The sequence below is a fragment of the Ictalurus punctatus genome, chromosome 1 (assembly GCF_001660625.3).
Source record: "Ictalurus punctatus breed USDA103 chromosome 1, Coco_2.0, whole genome shotgun sequence".
In the NCBI taxonomy this organism is placed as follows: domain Eukaryota; kingdom Metazoa; phylum Chordata; class Actinopteri; order Siluriformes; family Ictaluridae; genus Ictalurus; species Ictalurus punctatus.
The window spans coordinates 2868638-2893266 of NC_030416.2; the positions used below are offsets into that span (position 1 = coordinate 2868638).

Here is a 24629-nt window from a genome sequence, read left to right on the forward strand (position 1 = left end):
TTATTTGTAGGTCCCATGAGTTCCCAGTCTCCATGTTTACCATTATTGAAGGGTTTTCTGTTGTTTTTGGACTCAAATACTGTAGACCAAATAAACTCCGCAGCAGAGCTGATAGGGAGGAGGAAAGGCGTAGAGAAGCGAAGATAACAGAAACAGGACTGTTTATGATGTGTGTGAGTGGCAGATTACCAAACACCACCATGTCATCCTATAGCGTGAAATATACCATACATTATAATGGTATCTAAAAAAACAAACTCCCTGTACTATTTAATGCACTGATTTCTGATTGTGTTCCATTTACTCCTTTATCAGTGTACGTTGCCTTGAGACGGCAGATGGAGGACAGGAAGCGAGTCTGAGACATGGGCTTCCGTGTTTACAACGCCGTAAAGAGCGTGAAAACCAGCAGCATTGGTACAGCTATCCTCCAGGAAGTCTGCTGAATCACGGCCATGCTAATGTCACTTCCCCTGGCAGATAATTACCCTGCATTCCTACACAAGGCCAAAAAAACACAAAACGTTCCACCGTTTCTCCAAACTTCCACCACTTTTGTTTTGGCGCTAGGCCGGAAAGCAGCAGCATTCCTGAGTCAACATGGCAAGGTGTAAAAATAGAAGATTGGAGTTTTTGGTCCTTGTAGGCTACCATAGTGTAAGCATTTTTACATAAACACACGCTGTCCCAGATGCTAGAACTCACGTATGCTTCATATTCTAATAAATAATCAACTAGAAACAATGTTAGTCACAAGCTCTGAAAAGAAAAGCAACTTGCAACTCAAGCACCACACATTTCGTAGTTAAATTTAATCTCTGAGGATAAACAAGACATTTTTATACAGAACTATGAACTGTACATCATATATATATATATATATTTTTATTTAATATTGACTATTAGTGATAATTACAATTTTATTACAAGCATCTATTAACAAGACATCATAACTGGCATCATGAAAGCAGCAGTTCAGTTACTCCTGAAGTGTCTTATACTGCTCCGAAGCAATGGTCCACCAAATGAAATTAAACGCAGCCCAAGTCCAGGATTCCAGGAGTCCAAGTTTTAGCACTTGGAAGGAAAAAAACCCCAAACAAACCGGAAATATTCATCTTTCCCGCTCACTCGGAAATGCAAATCAGCCAAAACAAGTTTGTGTCTTTAGTTGAAAATGTAGCAAGCAAGAATTGGACATTATGTAGCTAAATTTTTCCTGAGGTCTACTATTATTATTTTTTTAAACAGAACTTTATTGTCCAGATTTCACCTACAAATTTTATGAGGCAGGGTATAATATAATATTTTACACCATCGTTTCCACAGAATTCAGATTATGTAGTTTGTTAATACTGTTTGAAACAAGTAGATGTTTACGAATGAGATGGCTGTCCATCAACTACTTCTTAGCTACACTGGACTCGTAGCGCTGGCGCAAACCTAAACTTCAGACACAAAAAATGGCTGACTGATGAAATCTGAGACAAGAGGAACATTGTGTACAATTTCTTTTCATTTAAATATTCCTTTAATAATCATCGTGGTCGCAATTCACAAGCTGTCTACATTTCATGTTGACAAAACTGAAACAATTTACCATTTTATTTCTCGCTCAAAATGTCCGTTATTTTGTCAGGAATTTAAAAATAAAAGTAATAAAAAGTCATTTAATACTTAACGATTTAGCTTGTCAATCCGTGGTTGATTTTGGGGGGGAAAAGTGTTTAGTGTTTACTTTGTGTTTATTTTAGCTTTAAAACCATTTTCTTCCAATTAAGGGCTTTAAAAAAAACCCACTTTAAACATTTCCTCATAAGCAGAAATCTTTGCAAAATACATTAACAAAATGAATAAATTAAACGAGCGGCTAAATGTTTCACAATTAGCAAAGAGTTTGAATGCTTGGGTAGTTTTCAAATTTTTGGTTAAAAGAAAAAAACTGAAATTAAAATTGAGCAATTGTGCAAGTTGCATTACCTCACATGAACATCAGCATCGCATGCTTTTGCTTAAACAATCAGGCAAATGCACTATTAAAGATATTTATAATCAGAATAAAATGGCCATTAAATGGCTGTATCCTATAACCACTAGGCATGTGCTGATTATCAAAGCTTACGATATTATCACGATATAGTATTAAAAAATATCGCTAAAAGCTACAATTTTTTCCCCTGGACGCATTTTATTCGTCTCGAGAACAAAATGATAGGATTGCCTTCTCTGATAAGGACACTTTCAAAAATAAGGGCCTTTAGAAGACCACTGTCTTTATGTTGCCTAATAAATTATATGTGATTGATGCCTATTCCCCATTCCTTCCTTAAGGGGTTAAATAATGTAGTGCACAATACAAGAGCCAAAGTGTACTTGTTAACAAGGTGATTTTTACAAAATATCGTGATATACCGTACGACTGATTATTGGCACATGCCTAAGAGTGAGCTACACTCACCTAAAACTCCAGACTATGCTTGAGGCTATGCGTAGGCTACCTAAGACGTCATTTTAGTATGCACATTTATCTATGGTCCCTGTTAATGCAAACTGCTAAAAGATTTGGACGGATCTTAACTAAGAGAGGTGCACCTTGCAATCGGTCGTGATATTAAAAGTGTCGTGTGGAGATGAAACATTGGAAGATCAGCCACCTGGAACATTTCAGCCCTCGGAAATGTCAGTTGCCGGATTCTGAGTGGCACAAAATTTGCTGCTTAAATGGGATTGGTTGTGGTTGTGGCAGAGATTAAGAGGGTCAACAAGGTAAAAGGTGTAGTGCAGGGGTGTCCAATGTTATCCAGAAAGGGCCGGTGTGGGTGCAGGTTTTCATTCTACTGAAAGCCAAGATCAACTGATTAAACAGGTGGAATCAGGTGTGGCTCCTGCCTGGTTGGAATGAAAACCTGCACCCACACCGGCCCTTTGCGGATAAGATTGGACACCCCTGGTGTAGTGTATGAGGAGGGGCTTGGTAGGTTAGGACCTAGTCCAAAATTCGGCAGCAAGACGACAGGCATCAAGGAAAGACAGAGTAAGAAAGCGGAAGCAGGATCTGCGGTATACCTTCTGCAAAAAAATGGAGGAGGCACTTGGTAGATTGGGGCTGCAGCCACAAATTTGGCAACGGGGAAAGATGGAGTAAAACCAGTGGACAAGGCTTAAAATGGTCAAAAAACAAACATTCTTTGTATTAAACGAACAGTGAAGGAGGCAAAGTATAGCTGACGGGTGCATGGCCCTAAATTGGAGCTGGGAGCGTGGCTTAGGACGGCCATCTGTCCTGCAAGATCAGAGAAGAGGAATGCTGATTTTGGCAGTCTGGAAGGTGGCTTTAAAACGGTTGAAGCAGATGATGAGGAAGAGTAGTCAGGAAAACGGGCGAGGCGTAAAGTGAAGTTTGGCAGATTGGGACACGCTGCAGAGGAAGCAGAACTTGGGGAAAGTTAAGGAGGGGCCAAAACAGGAGGAACTTGGCCAAATTGGTCCTTTGGCCATCAATAAAAGGATGAGGCAATAATCAAGAGAAAAAGAGAGAGGGGGTGGGGTGTAAACAGGCCAGTATATTTTGCAAGGTCAAAGGTGAAGATGGCAGACCGGTACGTGCCTAAAAAGTTAGGTCATCTTCATCATCATCAAAACTTCATCTACTCACACGGAAAACTGGAAACTGAAGTGTTCAAGCTCACTTGTCAAGAGATTCCCTTATTCACCACTGTTCACCTATATTTACCAGTAGTTACTATTTCTACATGTAGCTTAGTGTCCACTTGTCATCTCTTTACTAAACTCACTAGAGATCCAGTAGTCCTTTTTAAATAAAATCCCATTAAAAGCTATTGCTTTTATTGCAGCTGCTGGTTATATTTATTCCTCAATGTCTCTCTCTCTCTCTCTCTCTCTCTCTCTCTCTCTCTCTCTCAAAAGTGGACGGCATAGGGCATAGTTATTATGCAATGCAGAATGTGTAAAATAATCCGCCCACATTTCAGGTCAGAATCTAGTGATCTTCACTCCCGAGTCTCCCACGATGATGCGAGCCATGGACGGATGGATCTGAAAGAAAAGATTGGGAAAAAAAAAGAGTGAAACGAATGGAAATTAATAACTCTAATAACAACACTATAGTTTTTTTTTAATCCACTGGGACTGGGGTAGGTCCGAACATTACAGTGTCAAAAGAGTACCCCACCAGTGGGATACGCCATACGGCATATATGAACGTATTTGGAACGAATGACGACGTAGTGATCAGTCGAGCCTGTACCTGTGCCTGCAGGGGTCCATAGGGCACGAGTTCTCCATCCACAGTTAGCGTCCCCCGCGGCGATAGGGGCTGCAGCCGAAACGCTCGAGCGGAAACATGGCTCACGTAAGGTGATGTTAGAGAAAGATGGGTGCCTCTTTCCATTGCCAGGAACAGGCGGAGAAGCGTTGCCCGGGAGATCCCGGCCCTCACAAACGTCAGGTGAATGAGTCCGTCGTCAAATTTTGCGTGCGGCGCTGCTAACAAATCGGCGCCCAAATGCGACTGGTAGATAGCGAGTACTAGAACAAAGTCACCTTCAATCGTCACCCAATCTCGAGTAGGCAGCGGCTGATCGAGTGGGGGTAAGAGGTCGTCTTCGGGGGGTGGATCAAGAGGGGAGATAACTGGGGGGCGGGGCTTAAGGAGCCCACCAGGTTGGGCAAGATCAAAGGAGAAGGAGGTGGAGCTAGGCAGGCAGGTATGCGGGCCTATATTGGACGGGGACGAAGGAGGGGTTGGGGACAGAGACAACGACAGCGAAGAGAATTTGGCTGGTAGGGAGTTCGAATTGGACTGTTGGAAGGAAAGAGGGCGGGGCTTAGACACGCTCGGTTTCTCGTTCTTGTTATGATCTACTGAAGTTTTGGGTTTAGACAGGGAAAACCGCGAACGACGGAACGGCGAGGAAATGGTGAGCGCTCGCTCTCGTGAAGGGTCCGCTGGAAACGCACCATGATGGAAAAAAGCCCCGTCTTCCCGCTCATACGCTGGCGTTTCTACTTCTGGTTCGGAATCTGCGCCGATTGGCCGGCTAAAGAAGGCGGTAGCGAGCTGGCTGGATGGGGCAGAGTTTTTACGAAGCGCTTTTCGCTGGTCTGCGTTCGAATACACCGCCTCTTCCTCCTCTCCTCCTTCATCTGCACTGTAACTACCTCTCAAATCCCTTGCTCCGTCCACGCCGTTCCGGCCCTCATCCTCTCCTTCTTCATTCGCGGAAATTCTTCCGTTCCTCTCGGACTCCTGTCTTTCACTCGACTCCACGCTAGACCCGGACGTGCCCTCCATCCTCTCCTCTGCCTCTTTTCCTTCATCGACGTCATATCCTTCTTCTGTCATGTTTCTCGCACTGTCATCGTCTTCCTCCTCCTCCTCCTCTTCCTCGTTTGACTCCAGTCTTCCGTTTGACTCTGCACTCGACCCGGACGTTCCCTCCGTCCTCTCCTCCGCCTCCATCTCTCGCTCTCGATCCTCAGCGAGACTGCTCGCCCTCACCACTCCTCCACCTCTCGCTCTCCCTCTTCTCCTCTGCCTCTCCCTGTCTCTCTCCTCCCTCTCCCGCTCTCGGTCCCCCTTTCGGAGGCTCCTCTGCTCGCTGAGGCCCATATCGGAGCAGGTGCGATGGATCGGCATTCTACAGTATCCTTCTAGGCCTTCGGTGATGCTGCGGGAAAGGGGTCGATGCGGGGTCTGCGAGGGCACTTCCGGGGTTGAACTCGCCCCTCCGGGGGGCAAATAGGACAAGCGACCCTTATAGGAGCGCAGAGACGCTAAACGCACCAGTGTGCCCAGCGTGAAGCGAGCGGAACCGAGACCTCTGTAGCGCTCGCTCTCAATGTCCACATCTGAAACAAAGCCCCAGGCTACAGACAGGAAAGAGTAAAGTCTCTTGGGTGATGAGGGTCGCCCGTTCTGATTGGACGACGCAGACGAGGGAGACGGGCTAGTCGTCACGGACACCAGGTCCATGGGTCGAACTCCACCACGGCAAAGCAGGAAGCAGCAATTGATGAGGAGAGGTTCGCGAAGGCACATGTCATATCTGAGAGAGAGAGAGAGAGAGAGAGAGAGAGAGAGAGAAAGAGAGAGCACGAGATTGAGAGAAAGAGAGAGAGGGCATGTGAGTCAGTACAAGTACTGGTAATAACAGGTTAGCTAGTATATATCGAGCGAGTTAATGAGAAACATGTGAAACCAGGTAGGTTACAGGTAGAGGCAAGGCCAGGTGAGTTAGGAGAGATAACGGTAAGGCCAGGTTAGTGGTTTACCCTGCATAGTGGTTAATGGAGCCAGCCAGCGCGTTCCCAGAGCCACACGGTAACATTCCTACTGGAGTTTTAATGGCTTGTTCCCAGTCTGGCCTGTCCATGAGGCCATTAATCACCTGTACAGAGCAAAAGACAAAAAACACGCATCAGTGACGCTACAGGACTGCGGATAATAACCACTCACAAGCGGAGATGATAATCGGAACGAGCAGGACCTCGTGCAGCAGTCCGTCTCCAGAGACGATGACGATGCCGTCCCACTCGTGCAGAGAGATCTCTCTAATCAGCTCACGGGCATGATTCTGCCGTTCTATTTTCCGTTTTAAAAAATAAAAGAGAAAGTTACATAACTATTATCAAATAAATATTTCTCGAAATACTCATATAAAAGCAACTGCACAAGAGAAAGTCAGTTAAATATAAAAGAAATAATTAAAAAAAAGAAGAAAAAAAAAAAAAACACAGGGTACCTGTCTGTATGAGGTTGTAGCTGATGTTGGCTTCACTGATCATGGGTAAAATGTGTGTCTGACACCACTGCATTGCCATACCACGCCCGCTGTAGGGATTGACCAATAGCAGCAGGCGACGTGGGCGGGGCAACAAGCTTTTACTGAATTCTAGAAAAAATTCGGGGTAAAATCCGGGTGAGCGTGCTTCATGAAGAACAGTAACGTAGTAGTGGAATTTGTGATTCAAGTCACACACACACACACACACACACACACACACCTGTGTAGACGCTGACATCGATCCCTCTCAGCAGGCACTGCACGGCCGCGTTCCATTTCTCCGCCTCCGCTCTGCTCTCAGCCAGGTAAGCACGCACTTGCTTGCGTTTAGCCACGCCCTTGCGCCGCCGTCCCATCGGGTACCAATACAGCATCAACAGCGGCGGCGCAGGAGCCCGGGGGCAGTTACACCCCACCAGCTCAGATAGAGGCAGCACTACTCGGGCTTCCTTCCCGGGTCGGGAACAGATCCTCTGCACGTGGATATGAGTGTGGGTCAGAGTGAGGGCGTAAGCACACGATGAAGGGCTGGAGGGTAACGAACCGCCGCCGGCAGGACTGCTTGCTTCACTGTCGGCGCTGCTCCCTCCCGAGCTCCCCCCGCCCGAGCTCCCGCCCACGCCCCAACCCGTGAACTGGCCGTGCAGCAAAGCATCCTGGGCGGAGAACGAGTTCGGGGACGGACTGCGAGGACTCGGAGAGCGCATTCCGGCAGCCGGTGAATATTAATCGCTCACGCACGGAACGCTGCCGCGCGATCCATCTTCAGCCAATGCGGTTCCGTAATCGTTCGAGCCGACACGAGCAGAGGAAATCGAATACGGACAATCTGACGTTTCAGAAGACGAGCGCTCCACAAAAGAGTTTGGAATTGTTGTATCTGGAGTAAAATTCCCAACTTTTTTAGTTTTTTTCCACGAACACGTTTTTCTTTCCAGGACTTCACGAATCCCGGGACTCAGAAGAAGCGTTTCATTCTCTGAATACGCCTTCACATGTACAGTTTACGGCCATGGATGTACGTGTAAGTTAAAATACAAAAAGTTTAGTAAATATTGCGTTTCACAACCCTGCCTTTGGTTTTCGAGCTCCTCGAGAGATTCAGCAGGTTTCAAATCTCGGGGACCGACATCTGGGTGGAAGGTCACGTGGAAAACACGCTTCAGAGGTTATTTTACCTTCACGGACTGAAAAAAAACGTCAAGTTTGGAGGTATGAATGTCGTAAACGCTTTCTCAGAAGCTCTTCTTCTGTTGAAGCGTTCGTCAGCAGATGAAAACTGGAGTCTGGAGCAGCGGATGTAGTAAAGAAGGAGTCAGTGCTTGTGGTTAGGTCGTTATTACAAATCCAGCGTGAGTCACGCACAAACGTTCCTCATTAGAGTTTCAGACGCACATAGTTGTTTTTTTTTGCAGTTGTAATCAATGGACGAGCTTTTTTTGTCTTGTTTTTGGTATCTAGATTAAAAAGCTCGATGTCAGCACGTAGACCGATCCCTGATTGTGCTTACTTATTGCCTGAAGCAAAAATGCTGACATCTCTTTCATCTCACAGAGAAAATTCATTTAAAAAAAAAAAAAAAAAAAAAAAGAAAGAAAAAAGCCTATGCTGTCCTCCGGGCCTCGACTGCTCAGTGTATGAGAACGAAAAAGAAAGAATTTTTTAAAAAAGCGCTAAGTAATGACGTAGTAAACACTAATAAATAAGTGTCTGATGTTATAAATAATAAAATCTCATTGCTGGATTGTGCTTGTGATTAAAATGAAAAAAATTAAGAAAAGAATCATTAAAAAAAAGTGTCGTTAGTGTTGGGGGTGGGGGGGGGGGTGCTGATATCATGAGGCACGGAGGTGTACGAACGTAAACGATATGCGGATCAGATGATTTCTAAGGCAACGAAAATTCTTCACAAAAACGTGCGCAGACGCTGAGAACAGTTCAGGCGAACTCCCTCGTCTTATCTGACGAGGATGTCACTTCCTGTTTCGGAGTGGAGATCCCGTGTCACGTCGGCAGACACGGACATCTTTCCGTTAAATGCACTCGGAGCGGTGCAGAGGCAGAGCGTTGTGTGTGTGTGTGTGGGGAAGGGGGGGTTGGTTTGGGTTTAGTGTAGTGATGTCATCGAGTTACGTCATCAGGCTTGGTGTCTGCCTGACGTCCCAGAATTCCCTGCAAACACACACAGACACAGAGACAGAGAGGAACATCACTTTATAGTATATCTATAGTACCGCTCTGATTCCCGTTCTTGGCGTACAGGACAGGAAAGCGGATCCCGCTTGACGTGGTGATGCTTTTCAGCACACCACGTTTGTAAAGAGCGGGGTTGTTTGAGTAACTGTAGCCGTCCCGTCAGCTCAAAGCTGTCTGGCCGTCCTCTTCTGACCCTCACGCATCAACAACGACGACAGATGTTTTTCGTGCCATTCTGGAGTTTCGCTGCGTGTTCAAATCCCTCAACTGCTCAAACCGACAGCATTGCAGAATTAAAAACGTTTCGCGTCTTGTTCTTGCAAGTTGATCGCGTGTGCTCTTCCCCACCGTCTGTCCATACAGCAGATTCTGACCTTTGACCTACTGATGATATCAGTCAGCAGAGAAGAAACAAACAAAAGAAACCCCACGTATGACGTGTATAAAAGTGCTGAATCAGCGATATAGCGAACGACGTGTGTGAGGTTGCGGTCTAAATACAAAGTTCATTGTTCTGCATGATTGTAAGCAGAAGTGTGAGTCAGGTGAAAAGCCACACACACGCGCCTCTGACTAATGACAACTGACGCACGTTATTACAAATCACACTCCTTCCTGATCTCTTACACCTTCGATATGAAAGTCAGGTCGTCGAAATGCCTTTTGTTCGCAGTTTCATTCCCGAGTACATTACCATGTCGCAACGCATTCATTCGAATATTATAATCAGCGTGTCTCCGATGCACATCCAGGCCCGCCATCTTCGACTCATCTTCACGAGAGTCTAATTTTTTATTCATATACGCTCACTACATGCTGTGGAACATAACGGCGTACGTACAAGCGGTTAGGGTTCGTAGTTGCCGAATTCTCCGTCCTGATTGGCCGGACAGTGTTTCCTGATTTCCGCACTCCCTGTGTCGCCGCCTTGCAATGGTAAAAAGTCCATCTTCAGGACAGCGGGCTTACAAAGCTGAACGATGAACGCGTGTTACGAGGGTACAGCGTGAAAACATTGCTGAGGAATAAAAATAACCCCAAAGGGTGTGTTTTCCTTAAAGCGGCCTCGTTTCATTTCTCTCACCAATCTGTTTAGACTAAATCGAATCAATCGCTGGCAGATCTCCAGATCAGTTTAAAAACCCAGCACACACAGAGAGCGAGCGAGCAAGAGAGAGAGTGTGTGTGTGTGTGTGTGTGTGTGTGTGTGTGTGTGTGTGTGTGTATTGTTGCACCTCGTCTCATTGTAATACTGGGTGGAGGGTTTAGGACACGACCCTGACTTTCTCTTCGAGCCCACAAAGGACGCCTTCTTCCTCACTCTCTCTTTCAGATATTTAAAACCAGAAGGAAACAACAATCTGTTATATTATTAATATCGTAACAAAGGGTCGTCATGGAAACATCCCCAAGGCTGTGTGTCATTCATTCCATGTGAAAAAAAATGTTTAAATCTCGTTTAGGATGCTGTTTCTCAACGATCTGGAGATGAAATGATAAACCCGCGGCTCTGTGGTGCTCTCACCAGTCGCACACTCTTCACCTTTAGTACTTCGGATTAGACATTGGACCTGGGGGCAGGCGTTTCGTACTCTTCTTTTCTTTTCTTTCTTCTTCTTTTACTTATCACTAAAATAATCATAAAAGCAGAGGCTGATATTGATAAAAGGGAGACAGATAGATAGCTTTTGACACCCCAGTGATTCACTCATTCCCTTTCTCTCTGCATTACAGAACCTACAGTATCATGTTATATAATATATTATAAATTTGTATTATATTATAATATAGCCTAATATAATTCAGACCAAATTCAATGAGGTTGTACAAGCTTTGACTTCACAGGTGGTTGTTTTCTTCTTCTTCTTCTTATTATTATTACTATCCTACAGTTTAGAAGTCGAATTATCTATCCAGAGATATATATATATATATATATATATATATATATATATATATATATATATATATATATATATATAAATAAAAGGAGATGAAGAGTTTATCAGCTCATAATGACTAAATCAATCCCACTGAGTTTACTCACATGGAGCTAAAACAGATAGCTAGCGTTCAACACAGCAGCTTAAACATGAGCCATGTCTGTAAAAACAACACGGATATTTTCTGCACACTTTTATCCAGCCAATTTATTGAAAAAGATGATAAAATAAAGCAAGAAAAGAGCCCAAGTATACACTGGCCTCCTGTGCTGTTTAGGCCAACAACAACAAACTACTGCCCGAATTATTAGTAGTAGTAGTAGGAGAATTTGTTTGGTTATTTATTATTTTTTAGAAATCTCACACATTCCGTTTTGACATAAAACAACCGGGGTGTGAGCGCTAAGGCTTAAAAATGCTGGGGGAAATGATCTAACATGAATAAAATAAGAAATAAACTTGCCTTGTGGTCGCTTCCTGGCGCACAGAGTGAGTGTCACTGAGCCGCTCTCGGCTGCCGGAGTCCCGGAAGTGTCCGCCAACAGGGGGTGGGGCTTAATGAGTTGACTGACAGACCGACGAGCCAATCGCAAGCGCCTGAGACCAACCCGCTGATATTCCGTACATTTTAAGGATATTAATCAGCAGAAGGAATGTTTACGTTGAAATCAGTAAACACGCAAACCCAAAACAGGCCAGACTGAGAGGTTTACAAACGGATAAATGTGATTAATCGTGAATAAATTAATAAATGCAAGTCTCTCGTATAAACAGTTTAAAAGAAACACCGAAAGAAAACAGTACAACTAAATAAATAAGTAAAAAAAAGGGGGTTTTGTTGTTGTTATAGTTTTGCACGATTACAAGAGTACTGACATGACTTTAAAATGACTTTAGCTGTCAGACAAATGGCACAATACACAAAACAGTGTAATAAACAAACAAACAAAGCTTTTTTTAAAAAAATGGTTAATTACAATTACGTTATCTGTTTTAGAAATGTGTATTAGCAATGAAGAAAAACATATTCCTGTGCACACAAACAAGAATAACTAACTACCTAAATAAATAAATAAATAAATGTATGTTGCACATTTGTAAACAGTTCATTTACAATGGAACTTTAAAACGACTTTAGCTGTCAGTGTTTTAACAATATCTGACGTATATTATAGGCTACATATATTATACAATGTATGAACAGTATAAAAGAAAAACATTACATATCACACGATGCACAAAACAGTACAATAAAAACGAATAAATGAAGAAAGAAAGAAAGAAAGAGATAGAAACTGTGTTTGTTTCTTGCACACTGTTGAAAAATAAAGTGTGTGTGTGTGTGTGTGTGTGTGGTGGGGTTTGTTATAAATGGTTAATTACAACTGAGCACTTACATGACTTATGAAAACGAATAATTTTTTGCCATTGAAATGTTTTTAAAACTGTATATGTATTATGCTGAGTGTTGCTCACTTTTCTGTTTTATTATTTTGCTTATGAACATGGTCGATGTAATTTCTTTTCATTCTTTAAAATATATAATAATAATAATAATAATAATAATAATAATAATAATTCCTGTTCAGATGTAATAATAATAATAATCCTCTGACTTTGCTTTGATGCCTGAACATGCGCTGTTTGAAATCATGAACTATTAAGCAAATCTGATCATTCTTTTCCGTTCAGATATTTCCTACAAGTAGATGTACATGTACGAATAACATTTTGGTTCGTGAGTACACAATCATTCTTGTAATAATAATAATAATAAGAAGAAGAAGAAGAGGAAGAAGAAGAAGAAGAAGAAGAAGAAGAACGTCGTAAAATTTTTAATATGGTTCGTTTAATGCATTTATTTAAGTGACAAGGCTGCTAGCACAGCACTTTATTTTATTTATTTATTTATTTTACCTTTACAGCATCTGACAGACGCACAGACGATGTTATCCAGCGCGATAGAGACGTGCTTTGTATTAACATGTTATTTATTTATTTATTTATTTATTTATTCACTTGTTTATTTTAAAAAATGCCATGTTTATACATCAGGAACTACAGATTATTTATTACTTGCAAATTCTCTAGATTTAATTCGATAAATGTATTTTTTTTAATGAACTTGATATTATTTCCGTAAATATAACCTTCGACCTAAAATCACAGCCAATGAGAGTGTCCCTTTTGCATGAGTGACATGACTTTTATCCAATCGAAAAAGAAGAAAAAAAAATCGATGATGGAAATATACTAAACAAACGGCTAAATATTTCATCCAATCACAAGGCAGGAAAATGTTTTGGGCGGAACCAAGGACAATGGAGGCGGGTCCTTTACGTCCATCTTTAATGTAGCGCCTCTACTGAGGGAGAGTGACGAGAAGAAGAAAAATATATGTTTTGAAATATTTTAAAATATTTTGTTCGAATCATTTTTGTCGGGGATTAAAGACAAAGATATAAACAAGCAATATACATATTTGAGGAAAAGGTACAGGACAAACGAGCGTGCTGGGAGCGCTGTTCTGCAGGCTTGCTTTAGCTTTAGCGTTAGCGTTAGCTTAAACTGCACTAGACAGCCAGGATGACGTTAGCTTAGCATTTCTGGCTGAGAGCTAACATGAGCAAAATGGCGCGTCTGAATTAATTCCAAGGTTAATTCATCACTTAAGTATTTAATAGAGGTGTTTTTTACTTTGCAATATCGCACGAAGTCAACGCTCTCTGCCTGCGCGAAGCTAAATATGCTAATAAGCTAACGTCGTTGTGCTAGCTAAACCGAGGCTAAGCAGCTGTCTAAACGCTGGCGCTTGTGTTCCAGCAGAATGTTTTTAATACGCATTAACTGGATGTATCGCTTTATTATTATTCATAATAATATTAATATTAAAATGTATAAGTGTAGTGTAAAATATGGCTGTTGTATTCTTCTTCATGGCAGGACAGAAGGTATGAAGACAGCATCATAGCCGAGCCATGGCCGATAAGAGAAAACTCCAAGGTACAGCATGTTACAGTCACCGAGCGTAGTGTTTATCTACTTATTGTTGCCTACATCCTGTCACGATGTGTCTTCTGTCTCTGTACACTTTCTTTCTGTCTCACACACTCACTCTCTCTCTCACTCTCTCTCTCTCTCACACACACACACAGGTGAAATAGACCGGTGTTTGAAAAAAGTGGCAGAGGGGGTGGAACAGTTTGAGGACATTTGGCAAAAGGTGAGCGCTGATATATTATTATACACGTGTTAGTACGTTATTATTACTGTTAATATATATATATATATATATATATATATATATAAGTATGTATGTATGTATATGTATGTGTGTGTGTGTGGTATATTTGTATTATACTGTAATATATGCTGTATTAGAAGCACACTGCAGGTCTCCAGAGATAAGTTCTGTCCTGTTCTGAAGGCTGCATATGGAAAAGTGTCTCTTATTTTGGAGAAATGTGGCTGAGCGTGTGTGTAGTGTGAGTGTAGTGTGTGTGGGAGTGTAGCGCACATGTGTGTGTAGAGTGTGTATAGCGTGTGTGTGTGTGTGTATGTGTGTGTGTAGTGTAGCGTGTGTGTGCTCCTCTGAGAGAAGGAGGTGATGAGGAGCAGGACTCAGGCTGATGTACAGTGTGTTAGAAATCCAGTACAACAGTGTGAGGTGGTGAGGCGGGCGACCTGCTGCTGTGGTGGTGGTGATCGTGTGGGTGGTGTAGAGAATAAAGAGTGTGTTGTGTGTTAAACAGCTCCACAACGCAGCCAACGCCAACCAGAAGGAGAAATACGAAGCTGACCTCAAGAAGGAGATTAAAAAGCTCCAGGTGACAATCTGATCATCTGTCTATCTATTATCTATCTATTATCTATCTATCAATTATGTATCCATCTATTATCTATCTACATTTACATTTACATTTATTCATTTAGCAGACGCTTTTATCCAAAGCGACTTACAAATGAGGAAATACAAGCAAAGCGATACATCAAGCAGAGAACAATACAAGTAGTGCTACCATACAAGATCCATTAATTGAGTTCCAGAAGAAGCAAAGTGTGCAGAGTAGAGGTGTAAGTGCCAGAGTAAATTTATTTATTTTATTTTTTTATGAGTTGGTTAGGTGTTCACGGAAGAGGTGGGTCTTTAGCTGTTTTTTCAAGATGGTGAGAGATTCTGTGGTCCGGATTGAGGTCGGAAGTTCATTCCACCACTGAGGAACAGTTAGTGTGAAGGTTCTTGAAAGGGATCTTGAGACATGCTGAGTAGGCACTACCAAGCGTCGGTCGCTGATTGATCGCAGATTGCGTGAGGGAACGTAAGCCTTCAGGAGAGAGTTGAGGTAGGGGGGTGCTGTTCCAGACAGGGTCTTGTAGCTGAGCATCAAGGCCTTGAATTTGATACGGGCGGCTACAGGAAGCCAGTGCAGGGAGATGAAGAGGGGTGTGACATGGGTTCTCTTCGGTTGGTTGAAGACGAGGCGCGCTGCTGCATTCTGAATCATCTGAAGGGGTTTGATAGAGCTGGCCGAAAGGCCCGAGAGTACTGAGTTGCAGTAGTCCAGTTTTCAGATAACAAGAGCCTGGACTAGTATCTGTGTAGCCTGTTCGGTGAGGTAGGGTCGGATTTTCTTAATGTTGTACAGGATGAACTTACAGGACCGTGCTTTTGTTGAGATGTGGTCTGTAAAGGTCAAGCTGTCATTGAGAATCACCCGAAGGTTCCTGGCCGTCCTGGCTGGCTTGAGTGTGGTTGAGCCGAGCTGTACAGTGAGGTTGCGGTTGATTGAGGGGCAGGCTGGAATGACGAGAAGCTCTGATTTTGCCAGGTTGAGCTTAAGGTGGTGTTCCCTCATCCAGACCGAGATGTCCGACAGGCAAGCAGAGATACGTGCAGAGACAGATGGATCGTCAGGCTGGAAGGACAAATAGAGCTGGGTGTCATCAGCATAGCAATGATATGAGAAGCCATGAGACTCAATCACCTGCCCTAGAGATGTAGTGTAGATAGAAAAGAGCAGTGGACCCAGAACTGACCCCTGTGGAACGCCAGATGTGAGTTGCTGAGTATCAGAAATACCTCCCGTCCACGATACCTTAAAGGATCTGTCTGAGAGATAGGATTCCACCCAGCGCAGAAACGTTGTGGTGATGCCCAGGCTGGAGAGAGTTGACAGGAGTATCTGATGGTTCACAGTGTCGAAAGCAGCAGAGAGGTCGAGTAGGATGAGGACAGATGATCTAGAGGTTGCTCTTGCTAGTCGTAAGGCTTCAGTGATGGAAAGCAGAGCAGTCTCTGTTGAGTGATTGCTCTTGAAGCCAGACTGCTTGGTGTCCAGGAGGTTGTTCTGTGAGAGAAAATTGGAGAGTTATTTAAAAACGGCTCTTTCAAGAGTTTTGGAAAGAAAAGGGAGGAGGGAAACAGGTCTGTAGTTGTCAACTACAGCAGGGTTAAGTGATGGATTTTTAAGCAGTGGGGTAACCTGGGCCTGCTTAAATGAGGTAGGGTATGTGCCAGTAGAGAGCGATGTGTTAAAGATGTGTGTGAGTGCAGGTAATAGTGTGGGAGAGATGGACTGAAGAAGGTGAGAAGGGATAGGGTCAAGAGGACAGGTTGTGGGATGGCTATAGAGAAGGAGTTTAGAGACATCAGTCTCTGAGAGAGAGGAGAGAAGGAAGTCAGTTGGGAGTTACATGGAGGAGGAGCTGGTCTATGCATGTCTGGGGTTCAGAAGTGGTTCCTGATTGATGTAACCTTGTTGGAAAAGAAAGTGGCAAAGTCATCTGCAGTGAGAGAGGTAGGGGAAGGGGGAGGAGGGGGATAGAGAAGAAAAGGTTTTGAAGAGAGTGCGGGTGTTGGGAGAACTACCAGTCTTCTCTTGGTAGTATGTGGCTTTAGCAATGGAGATGCTATTGGAAAAAGAGGAGAGAAGTGTTTGGTAACTGGTTAGGTCAGTTGGGTTGTTAGATTTGCGACATTTCCTTTCAGATGCTCTTAGTTTGGCCCGGTTGTTACGCAGAGCTTCTGAGAGCCAATGGCTAGAGGGTGATGTGCGAGCAGGTCTGGAGGTTACGGGCAGATGCTGTCAAGAGAAGTTGTTAGGGTGGAACATAGCATGTCAGTGGCGATGTTTAAGTCGTGAGGAGAGGTGGCTATCAGAGGGAAGTGAGGTTGTGACAACGGAGGAGAATTGTGAAGGAAAGGGAGTGAAGATTGTGACGAAAAGAGATAGAGGGTGGAGACAGTGAAGGGGTGAGGGGAGAGAATTCGAGAACTGGATAAAGAAATAGTCAGAGGTGTGGAGAGGAGTAATGAGAAGATTGTGTGTGGTGCAACTATGTGTGAGTATGAGGTCGAGCTGTTTGCCGGCTTTTTGGGTTGCTGGTGTGGCGAACTGCCTGAGGTCAAATGTGGGAAGGAGAGCAAGAAAGTCAGCTGCATGTGGCTTGTCGAGATGAACGTTGAAGTCACCAAGGACCACAAAAGGAGTTCTATCATCCGGGATGGTAGACAGAAGCAGGTCATTTCATCGATGAACTTCCCCAGTTGACCTGGAGAATGGTAAACAACAAGAAAGTGCATTTTGGCAGGGTCAGTGACTGTAACAGCATGAAATTCAAAGGAAGTGTAGGAGCATGAGGGAGAAAGACAGGTAAATTACCATGTTTTGGAGAGAAGTAAACCTGTACCACCTCCTTGTCTGTTGGGACGTGAGGTAGGGGAGAAGAAGTCGGAGGCTAGGGCAGCGGGTGTGGCAGTGTTCTCAGCATAGATCCAGGTCTCAGTCAGAGCCAGCACGCTGAAGTTGGAGTAGGTTGCAAAGGCAGGAATGAAATCTGCCTTGTTGACAGCAGATTGGCAGTTCCAAAGTCCTATAGAGAACGAGAGGGAATCTGCAGAGGCCAAATTCAGAGAGCATAGGTTGTCCAAGTTGTGTACTTTTCTGGGAGTATGCCGCGGTCTGCGCCTGTGGAAAATAAAAGGGATAAACTGAAGACACGTGTTAGTGTGTAAACAGGTAAACAGCAAGAGGAATAAAGGGGGTAAAAAATATACTTAGCAGCACGAGTGGTGTCTTGTCGGTGTCCTTGCTCGGTGGACTCTCGCAGGTAGACTCACAGGTCTTTACACGAGCTCGGTCTTCACACGAAGGTCTAACGCTTCTGCCTTAGTGTTTCTTAATTCTTAAATACTGCGGTGCTTCATAGCTGAGCACGCCTCTTTAATTAGCAAAACAAAGAGTGGTCTCGTGAACGAGCGACTGCCGACCGAAACCGGATATGAATACCGGAATTAGCTTTAATCTAGCAACGTGTACACAGCTCGTAGCAACAAGGAAGCACAGTTACAGCTTCTATCTGACAATTGGTGCTAAAACTAGTTTCAACTAAAAAATCCAGAAACACTTACCTGTTACTGTTCACCTGGGTCAGTAATCGCTTTTTTCTATCCATCCATCCGTCTGTCTGTCTGTCTATGCATCCATCGATCTATCCGTTGATCTTTATCTATAGACCTTTACTTATTTATCTTAATAATTTTTATTAATCTATCCTTTTCTTTCACAATTTCCTTCATTCATCCATTCCTTCATTCTTTTCTTCCTTTCATCCTTCCCTATTACTTCATTCAATGAGCTTTCCTTCCCTCTGATCTCGCAGTCCCTTCTTGCTGTGTGTGTGTGTGTGTAAAGCGTCTGGTGTTCCACACACACACACACACACACACACACTTCCTCCCTCAGTGGTGTTTAGTGCATGGTTAGCATGTGGTTATTAGCGCTGCACTGTAGTGACTTTCTCCCAGCGTGAGCACATGACCTACACTAAAAGTGGTTAGTGCACTACATCAGTGTGTGTGTGTGTGTGTGTGTGTAGCTCATTATGTCCCTTCACATCTCCCTTCACAGAGACTCCGAGACCAGATTAAGTCATGGGTGGCGTCCAACGAGATAAAAGACAAACGGCAGCTAGTGGAGAACCGGAAGCTCATCGAGACGGTCAGAAACAATTATTTACCGTCACAGTGGCTTTTGCTCAAACCGTGAGGCGCTGGGCGTGAAGTCATTAACCCGAGCCGTCGTTGTGTTTCCGTAGCAAATGGAGCGCTTTAAAGTGGTAGAGCGGGAGACCAAGACCAAGGCGTACTCTAAAGAAGGACTAGGTTTGGCTCAGAAGGTGGATCCAGCGCAGAAGGAGAAGGAGGAAACGGAGCAGTGGCTCACGGTAAAGTTCCTCCATGACCCTCGCAGCAACGCGGCTCCTACCGAGCGAAAAGGAAACACGTTCGAACACGTTCAAAGACTAGCGTACGAATATTAAAGTACACTGTTTGGAACACAGCACGTCGTTTACGTCGATTGTTTTCTTGTCTCTGTGTAGAACACCATCGACACACTGAACATGCAGGTGGACCAGTTCGAGAGCGAGGTGGAGTCTCTATCCGTTCAGACCAGGAAGAAAAAAGGAGACAAGGATGTCAGTCTCTCTCTGTCTCTCTCTCTCTCTGTGTCTCTCACTTCTGTCGTCCTCTCACAAAGCTGTTCGTGTGTGTGTGTGTTTAGAAGCAGGATCGTATCGAGGAGCTGAAGAAGCTGATTGAGAGACACCGGTACCACATCCGCATGCTGGAGACCATCTTAAGGATGTTAGACAACGACTCGGTGCAGGCGAGACTTTTTTTCCTAACGACAATTTTTTTTAACATTTAAAGAAGCCATTTCCTTTCCTAACGCGAGCGTTCGATTTATTCCGTTTCTTTCCGGCCGAACAGGTGGAGGCGATCCACAAGATAAAGGACGACGTGGACTACTACATCGACTCCTCGCAGGATCCCGACTTTAAGGAGAACGAGTTTCTGTACGACGACCTCGACCTCGAAGACATCCGTAAGCGTTGCCGGCGTCGATGTTTTGTAGAACCGTTTCGGGATTATTTATTTAAAAAATTTTTTTTTTAAAATGTATCCGCCATTCCATTTCTCTCTCTTTCCGTCTCCATTTAGCGATGTTGGCGACATCTCCGCAGGGACACAACGATGATGAGATGAGCACTCCGACCTCCACGACGTCGTCCTCTCCTGTACCGCCGTCTCCGGCCACGGCTACCGCGGTAAATTTCCTTTTTCCTGTTTTTTTGTTTTAAAAACAATTCTTTTTGTACAAGCTCGCAGAAAAATGGGCGTGTTTATCCTTTAGTTAATGAATCGGGTGTGTGCGTTTATTCAGGAGATCCCTGAAGAGGAGAAGAAGAGAGGCCGATCTACTGACGGCGAAGTGAGCCAGGTCAGGCGTCTGGACACTTTTTACAGTTTTTAATAGTCATCTTTTTTTTAATGAATGAATTGATTAATTACATTTTTCCATTGTGTGCTTCCTTCTTTTCTCTCTCACTCCCTCTCTCTCTCTCACTCTCTCTCTCTCCTCAGTCACCTGTGAAGAGCAGCAACCCCCTGTCGTCTTTCTCCTCCTCTTCCTCCTCCTCCTCAGGTTTTTCGTCTTCTTCCACCTCCTCCCTCGTTTCCATGGCAGCTGTTGTTGGGGGAACGGCGTCGGTTTCTGGGGGCAACACTCTCCTGGGCAGTTTCAGCAGCGCCGTCCAGCAGCATCCACACAGCAAGCTGTCCTCATCTTCGTCGTCGTCGTCATCTTCCTCCTCCTCTTCCTCCTCCTCCTCCTCAGTGACGTCCAGCAGCACGTCCAGCCCGCCCAGCCACCCTAACTTGCCCTCGTCCACCACCCCGTCAGCTCTTCCCTCTTCTAACTCTCAGCCGCTGACGTCAGGAGTTCTTAACGTGGGCAAAGCGGGCACGGCTGTGACCAGCAGCAGTATGCCGGGCAACATGGCTGCCGCCGCCACCGTGATTTCGAGCTCGATGCCCACTCCTTATGCCCAGGCGGCAGCCGGAAGCGGCCCGGGTGGACCCACAGGAAATAACAGCGGCACCGTTTCAGCGGTGGGCGGAGCAAGCGCTAACACTAATTCCACGCCGAACGCTAACGGGACGCTTCCGATGAGCTCCAATGGGGGTGTTTTAGGCCTCGTACCAGCGCAGCCGACGCACCAGGGAGCAGTGCAGTTACCCATCAGCCCATCGGTAGGCACGGTGCCAGGGGGTGGAGCCAGCATGGGCGCTGGAAACGGGGGCAGTACAGTGTCATCAGGGGGCATCATGGGTAACGTGGCACCTGCCCGACCGCCCAGTGTGGTGAAACAAAATGGAGGAACAAGTGAGTAAAACCCAGTGGGGTGCAATCGGAGTTTTTTTTTAAAAGAATATTAAATTTTTTGCACTGGGCTACCTGGCAAAACCTAGTCTAAATTTAGCCCCGCCCACCCACCTGAGCCCTGAGCAGAATTATGCTGTAAAGGTTGTCAATTGCAACAGCTAATAATGAAAGTCTAATCTGGGTGATGTCTGACATTAAGACCCTCTAGCGTACAGCGCGGTGGTGGCCGACAGCAGCTCGGACTCCTCCCTCAGCAGTGCCAGCCTATCACAGAGCAGCCAGCCCTCTTCCACCGGCTCCTTGGCCAATCAAACGTAAGCGGACTCTCCAAGACACACAGCTCTCCGGTTTCTTCTTCCTCTCACCACGTCTCTCTCTCTCTCTCTCTCTCTCTCTCTCTCTCTCTCTCTCTCTCTCTCTCTCTCTCCCCCCACTTAGTCTGGATAACGGGCCGACCCTGCTGAGCTCCATCACTCTGCCTCCCTCCTCTCAATCTCCGTCGTTTTCAGACAGCGCCCCCGGTGGTGGGAGTTTGTTGAACGGCCCGCACTCCTACACACCCGGCCCAGACCCCATAAAGGTTTGTGTTAGAGTTATACACCTTCAATCTGACTAATGAAGAAAAGAATCTGATGAAGAAGCTTTTTTGTGTGTGTGTGTGTGTGTGTGTGTGTGTGCGCGCGTGCGCAGGCTCCTGAGCCTCTGAGCTCTCTGAAGGCAATGGCTGAGCGAGCAGCTCTAGGTACTGGACTGGATGGAGAAATCCCACCACTTCATCTGACAGAACGAGGTACGTTACAAACACACACACACACACACACACACACACACACACAGTAGAAAAAGTGTCATTTTAAGTTCTGATTTTAAATTTGGTCTATCAGCTATATTCGTTAATGTCATTTAAGCAACAACGTTATGGAGCTGTCTTAAGAATAAAGGCTTCAACACACACACACACGCTGCAATTCTCTTACAGATTTGTTTTCGGGATCCTCCTCCGCCCCTGGCCCACCGGTTCCCCCCCAGCCTGCTGTGACAGAGGTGAATCTTCCTCCTACTCTGGGGGCGTGTCCTCTAGGCCCCTCCCCTCTCAGTAAAGAGCAGCTGTATCAGCAGATCATGCAGGAGGCAGCCTGGGGGCACATGCCCCTCCCGTCAGACTCGGAAAGGATCAGGTATTCACAGCACACACGCTCAAAAAGAGCAGTAGAAGATGAAGTGCTAGAACATTAGAAGGTTATACAATGTGTGTGTGTGTTTAGGCAATACGTGATGAGGACTCCGTGCCCTCTTTTACCTTTCCACCATCACACTCCTCCTCATCACTGCGACTCCATTGACTTCTACCAGAGACTCTCCACCGAGACCCTGTTTTTCATCTTCTACTACCTGGAGGTGTGTGTGTGAGCGAGTGAGTGAGTGAAGGTGAAAGAATACGAAGAGAGTATGTGTCTGAGCGTTCTGTGTGTGTGTGTTTGTGTCAGGGCACGAAGGCTCAGTATCTCTCAGCGAAAGCCCTGAAGAAGCAGTCTTGGAGATTCCACACTAAATACATGATGTGGTTCCAGAGACACGAGGAACCCAAGACCATCACCGATGAGTTCGAACAGGTTCAGAGTTTTATGTACTTTGTGATTGACCTACACTACCGGTCAAAAGTTTGGGGACACTTGAATGAAATGTTTCTCATGATCTTAAAAACCTTTTGTGCTGAAGGTGTACGAGTAAATGTGTGAAATCGGTGTTAATCAGCCAATAAGTGTTCAGTGCAGGTGGGAACTCCTTTAACACTGTTTAAAAAGCATCTCGGGGGGGATTCCTCAAGAAATCAATCGAGAAAATGATGGGGGGGGGACAAAAAATGAGTGTGTCTAAACTTTTGACATAGATTACCGGATACAACTCTTCTCTTACTTGTCCAGTAACTGTAGAGTTTCTCCTTTAGCACTTCCAATATGGTGGCCATTTTGTTTAGACATGACTGACTGATGAAACTGTTCTCTCCTCCCACCTTGTAGGGAACTTACATTTACTTTGACTATGAAAAATGGGGCCAGAGAAAGAAGGAGGGCTTCACGTTCGAGTACAGATACCTGGAGGACCGAGACCTGCAGTGACAGGGAACGAATGAGAGAGAGAGAGAGAGCGTGAGAAAGAGAGATGGCTACGACGGCAGCTGTTGACATTCCAGGAGAGGAGTGCAGTCCACGCTGTGAGGAGTGTAAAGTAGGGCTTCATCAGTGAGAGAGAGAGAGAGACAGGGTCGAGTGACTGTTTACACACAATGAAAACTCTTTCAATTAAATGCCCCCCCTTCTTTTATCATCTAAATAAGCAGAAAAAAGTATATTATATATAAAAAAATTTTTTTTAAAAAAGGTCTTTTGCAATGGCATTAAAGAGCAAAAAGCGTCGCTGTTTGTTTGTGCTTTACGAAACGGGCTTTTTAAAGGCCGGCTCTCAGAACCCAACACGAGCACAAACACACAGGACACGCTTTCTAGTATTTAAAACATATCGTGGTTTTTTTCCCCCTGCGAGTCAGAATTCAGCAAAACAGTTTTAAATAAAAAGAAGTTAAATCAATCCGGACAGCGCTAAACAGAGCTCGGACACGTCCAGGAGGGCGAAGACGGAAAACGGAAAACGAGTGGACACAATAAATTGCTATGCAATTGAACTCTTCTCGGCCTGCGTCACCTAAACGCCGTTATTACGATGATGATGATGATTCTTATTACTGGCCACCCTCATTTTTTTCCTGTTTGTTTGTTTGTTTTTGTAGCATCTTTTATCTCCGGTGTGTGTGTGTGTGCGCGCACGGGAAAGGTTTTACATGCACGTGATTCCGGTGTCCGTTGAACAACGACACGAGGGAGTTAAATGAATTCTAAAAATACATAACAAAAAAAAAAAAAACATTCGAAAAGATACGTGCTTTTACAGTATATACATTGTGGAAAATTTTATTTCCTTCTTGTTTTTCCCCCCCATAGCTCCAGACATGTTTTACATTGTTCTCAGATTGGGTCACTAAACTACTCTAAAATCCCTGTTTCTATAGTTACAGCTTTACCTTTAATATGTAAAAAGATACCCCCTTTAACACGTCACTTTTTATTTCTTATTTTAGAAGGGGGAAAAAAACAAACAAACAAACAAGCGAAATTCCATCATCATCGACTTTGAAAAGAATTTTTTTTTTCTTCTCAGCACATGGACTGAAAGTGCAGCTGATTTGTGAACTTTTCTCCTGAAATAAGTGATGTATAAATTAATTTCATGGCCTTTAGTGGGGCTGAGAGTGGAGAGAAAAAATTTTAAAGAAAAAAAAAAAAACCCAAGTGTACAATTTCAATAAAATACTTTTATGAACCAGACTTTCATTGTGCTTCTGTCCATAACATGAACCACAGATTTTTCTCTCTCCCCTAAATACATTAAAAAGTGTG

At 44.5% G+C, this 24629-nt stretch overlaps 2 protein-coding genes across 3 annotated transcripts; one reads left to right on the top strand and one right to left on the bottom strand.

The window, feature by feature from the left end:
* Window positions 1-797: 797 nt before the first annotated feature.
* Window positions 798-10857, bottom strand: sphk2 (sphingosine kinase 2). Of its 2 annotated transcripts, none has more exons than XM_017465552.3 (7): window positions 10528-10857; window positions 7027-8978; window positions 6765-6914; window positions 6510-6604; window positions 6295-6410; window positions 4268-6068; window positions 798-4056 (listed from the first exon to the last, which is right to left on the bottom strand). In XM_017465552.3, the coding sequence occupies exons 2-7, from the start codon at window positions 7511-7513 to the stop codon at window positions 3994-3996; spliced, it is 2712 nt and encodes a 903-aa protein (XP_017321041.1). In that variant the 5' UTR covers window positions 7514-8978; window positions 10528-10857; the 3' UTR covers window positions 798-3993. The 2 variants fall into 2 exon arrangements, with proteins under 2 accessions (XP_017321041.1, XP_017321036.1); XM_017465547.3 differs by having other exon boundaries at window positions 10238-10857.
* Window positions 10858-13265: 2408 nt separating this feature from the next.
* On the top strand, window positions 13266-24557 carry cnot3a (CCR4-NOT transcription complex, subunit 3a). Its single transcript, XM_017465564.3, has 19 exons — window positions 13266-13438; window positions 13889-13948; window positions 14101-14168; window positions 14698-14772; window positions 18856-18945; window positions 19043-19171; window positions 19328-19423; window positions 19510-19614; window positions 19719-19833; window positions 19950-20056; window positions 20173-20229; window positions 20373-21174; window positions 21374-21488; window positions 21613-21754; window positions 21865-21964; window positions 22154-22352; window positions 22440-22572; window positions 22662-22787; window positions 23196-24557. The coding sequence occupies exons 2-19, from the start codon at window positions 13924-13926 to the stop codon at window positions 23292-23294; spliced, it is 2583 nt and encodes an 860-aa protein (XP_017321053.1). The 5' UTR covers window positions 13266-13438; window positions 13889-13923; the 3' UTR covers window positions 23295-24557.
* The last annotated feature ends 72 nt before the right edge of the window (window positions 24558-24629 follow it).

Excerpts from the sequence above, each read along its gene's own strand:
- sphk2 (XM_017465552.3), bottom strand. The coding sequence starts at position 7,513 with ATGCGCTCTCCGAGTCCTCGCAGTCCGTCCCCGAACTCGTTCTCCGCC. Across the intron at positions 6,915-7,026 it reads CGATGTCAGCGTCTACACAG|AATTCAGTAAAAGCTTGTTG; the intron begins GTGTGTGTGTGT and ends AATTTTTTCTAG. Across the intron at positions 6,605-6,764 it reads CTACAACCTCATACAGACAG|AACGGCAGAATCATGCCCGT; the intron begins GTACCCTGTGTT and ends AACGGAAAATAG.
- cnot3a (XM_017465564.3), top strand. The coding sequence starts at position 13,924 with ATGGCCGATAAGAGAAAACTCCAAG. Across the intron at positions 19,834-19,949 it reads CCTCGACCTCGAAGACATCC|CGATGTTGGCGACATCTCCG; the intron begins GTAAGCGTTGCC and ends GTCTCCATTTAG. Across the intron at positions 20,230-20,372 it reads CTGACGGCGAAGTGAGCCAG|TCACCTGTGAAGAGCAGCAA; the intron begins GTCAGGCGTCTG and ends CTCTCTCCTCAG.